This window comes from Setaria viridis, chromosome 1, assembly GCF_005286985.2.
Source record: "Setaria viridis chromosome 1, Setaria_viridis_v4.0, whole genome shotgun sequence".
NCBI lineage: Eukaryota > Viridiplantae > Streptophyta > Magnoliopsida > Poales > Poaceae > Setaria > Setaria viridis.
The window spans coordinates 28,297,931-28,300,193 of NC_048263.2; the positions used below are offsets into that span (position 1 = coordinate 28,297,931).

At 57.2% G+C, this 2,263-nt stretch overlaps 1 protein-coding gene across 1 annotated transcript; it reads right to left on the reverse strand.

Annotated features, from left to right (window-relative positions):
• Positions 1 to 327: 327 nt before the first annotated feature.
• On the reverse strand, positions 328 to 1,863 carry LOC117858691 (leucine-rich repeat receptor-like serine/threonine/tyrosine-protein kinase SOBIR1). Its single transcript, XM_034741850.2, has one exon. It carries the CDS (start codon positions 1,838 to 1,840, stop codon positions 389 to 391), a length of 1,452 nt encoding a protein of 483 aa, XP_034597741.1. The 5' UTR covers positions 1,841 to 1,863; the 3' UTR covers positions 328 to 388.
• Positions 1,864 to 2,263: the final 400 nt, after the last annotated feature.

Sequence of the window (2,263 nt, forward strand, 5' to 3'; positions counted from 1 at the left end):
TTTTCTTTGATGTATTTGTGAGTATGGCGTCCGTCTTGCCCGCCTTACCACCTCACCTCAAGTGCCTAGGCGATAAGAGGGTGGTGTGTCGCCACGTCTCGCCTTAATGCTTAACAACCATGCCAATTTTATCTTCAAACATCCACGAAAATACCATTTTATCCACACTCCATCACATTATTTATGCCACCAATATAATATAGAATGAATATATCTAGTTGGAACTATAGTATTCAGATTTAAATACAGTTTTTTATCCTGAACTAAACACCTCTAGTGATAGTGCAGCCAAACAAAGTATGCAATCAACGATCCCACCACCAAAACCCCCGCGACCCGTTATCTGAGCGTGACCCAAACACCGTATCCTAGCAGGGAAGCTGAGGAGCTATGACGACTTGGGGCTACTAATTTTGACTAGTTCCTTAATCTTGATCTGCGACAGCATGCACCGAACGTCCTTGGCGCTTGGCCTCTCCTTCGGATCATCAGCGGTGCATAACACGGCGATGCGCAGCGCCAGCACTATCTGCTCGTCGTGCCCGGCGCCGGCGATGGCTGGGTCAATGGCCTGCTCGTGCTCCTCAGCCATCATCACGCGCCGCAGCCACTTCACCAGCCCGACCACCTCGTCCATCTGAATGAAGAACTGGTCCGAGGGAGGCTTCCCCGTGGCCAGCTCCGCCAGGATCACCCCGAAGCTGTACACATCGCACTTGGCCGTGAACCTGAGCGTCTGGTGGTACTCCGGCGCGATGTACCCCCACGTGCCGGCGAGGTTTGACGCCGTCACGTGCGTGTGCGCGTCCGGCATTAACTTGGCCAAGCCAAAGTCCGCGATGCGGGGCTCCAGGTCGTCGTCGAGGAGGATGTTCGCGGGCTTCAGGTCGCGGTGGAGGATCTGCGGGCGGTGCGAGAAGTGCAGGTACTCCAGGCCCGTGGCGATGCCGAGCGCCACGTGGATCCGTGCCGGCCACGGCAACCCCGCGATGCCGCCGGCCTTGAGCGCGTCGTGCAGGCTGCCGCGCTTCATGTACTCGTAGACCAGGTAGTGGCAGTCCGGCCGCGGCACGTGCGCCGCCAGCGGCAGCAGGTTGCGGTGCCGGATGTGCCCCACCGTGCGGATCTCCGACTGGACCTGCCGCGACCATCTGCGCAGCTGCCGGCTCTCAACGCCGCTCAGATCGTTCGGCGCGTCGCCGCCGCTGTGCTTCTCGATCTTCTTGATGGCAATGAACCGGGGCTCCTCCCATTCCCGCTCCACGGGGAGCTGCGCCCTGAACACCTCGCCGCACCCGCCTCGCCCGATCATTTCCAGCGACGCCACCCCGTCCTCCTCCTCCAGGAACGCCAGGTGATCCGCATGCCTGATCAGCTTCGGGGTGAAGATGGTCATCCGTGGCCGCGCCATGCACTGCCCGCGGATGCAGTTCATCCCCAGCCGGAACAGCACCAACCCCGATACAACGACGGCCAGGGAACCCACAACGAAGCCGACGATCCAGTTGCGGACACGGTGCTTGTGGTGGCTGCGGTGGTGCTTGCTCGGCTCGGCTAGAGGCGCCGGCATCGGCGAGGTGGTCTTGGATCCGCCGGTGGTGTTGCTCTTGGATCCGCCGGTGGTGTTGCTCTTCTCTGCGAGGACGTAACGGTGTGGCGTCATGGTCCGGCGGTGGCGCGCGTGCCGGGTCCCCAGGCGGGAGCGGCGCGCCACGGCCGAGTGCGTGACAGCATGGCCGCCGTCGTAGGACTCCACGGCGGAGATGAGCACGAGGAGCACCGTGACAACGGAGGCGAGGACGAGGAGAGACTTGCCCGGCGTGCTCGCCGCTGACGCCATGGCCGGCTCGGTTTGGAGGCTTCTATGTGTGTACAAGCGGCGTAGGAAGAGTGGACGACATGGTGGGTACTTAACAGTGGCGCGAGTGGTGGAAATTAAACGCATCGATGCACCGGTGCGTTTAAACGGGGCGACTAGTGTACAACCAAACTGGTCGTTGGACTTCGTTCTATGCGCGCCCATGCCTTCACTGGTGGGTCTTTGTTTAAAAAGTTTTTAGTAAAATTACCAAAAAGATACATAATGGCTAAAACGAGCATTTAAAATATATTTCAATTGCGTCATTAAATATAATTCTTAAACATTTAAGTAAATTAGGATGGCATTTATCTTCATGATGCTAGAATATTTTTTATTGAGTGAAATAGTGTCCTAGGTCTACAAGAAAAATGCTTTTCAAGTTTACAATAAATTATTCCGCTA